At 47.8% G+C, this 383-nt stretch overlaps 1 protein-coding gene across 1 annotated transcript in view; it reads right to left on the bottom strand.

Annotated features, from left to right (window-relative positions):
- LOC107567863 (plasminogen activator inhibitor 1 RNA-binding protein-like) overlaps nucleotides 1-378 on the bottom strand; it is a gene marked incomplete at its 5' end in the record, with an annotated part of 9595 nt that extends 9217 nt beyond the window's left edge. The window contains one exon of the mRNA XM_016253636.1: nucleotides 351-378. Coding sequence (XP_016109122.1) covers nucleotides 351-378 — 28 coding nt within the window. The remainder of the gene's footprint in view (nucleotides 1-350) is intronic.
- Nucleotides 379-383: the final 5 nt, after the last annotated feature.

Raw genomic sequence — 383 nt, 5'->3', positions numbered from 1 at the left:
CCATCACAACATGTGCAGATCAGCGCAGCAGCGGCTAATCGCACAATATTTACATGCAGCTAGCAGATTAGCATGTGGCTAAAGCAGCTACGCAGTTATAAATAAAGTGAAATCGTGATCGGAGAGTGATGCTGACATGTCAAGAGGAAGAAAACGGGTAAATAAAACGTCTCCGGGGGCATTTCGCTCACAAAAATGGTGTTCGTGAACATTAAACGTCGTCAACGGGAGTAAGGTAACGTTAGCAGCAGCAGCTCAGGCTGTTGTTGTTGTCCATGTTGACTTCTCTGCTGTGTTTATATGCACACGAGCACTCAGTCAGCCCTGACACAGCCGTCATTTCTACATACCCTCTTTCTTAAGCGGCACGGGGGCCTGGGTGT

This window comes from Sinocyclocheilus grahami, unplaced genomic scaffold (genome assembly GCF_001515645.1).
Source record: "Sinocyclocheilus grahami isolate Dianchi unplaced genomic scaffold, SAMN03320097.WGS_v1.1 scaffold1193.1, whole genome shotgun sequence".
Taxonomy (NCBI): Eukaryota; Metazoa; Chordata; class Actinopteri; order Cypriniformes; family Cyprinidae; genus Sinocyclocheilus; species Sinocyclocheilus grahami.
Note: the sequence above shows the minus strand (reverse complement) of the source record. Positions and strands in the feature narration are given on the sequence as shown.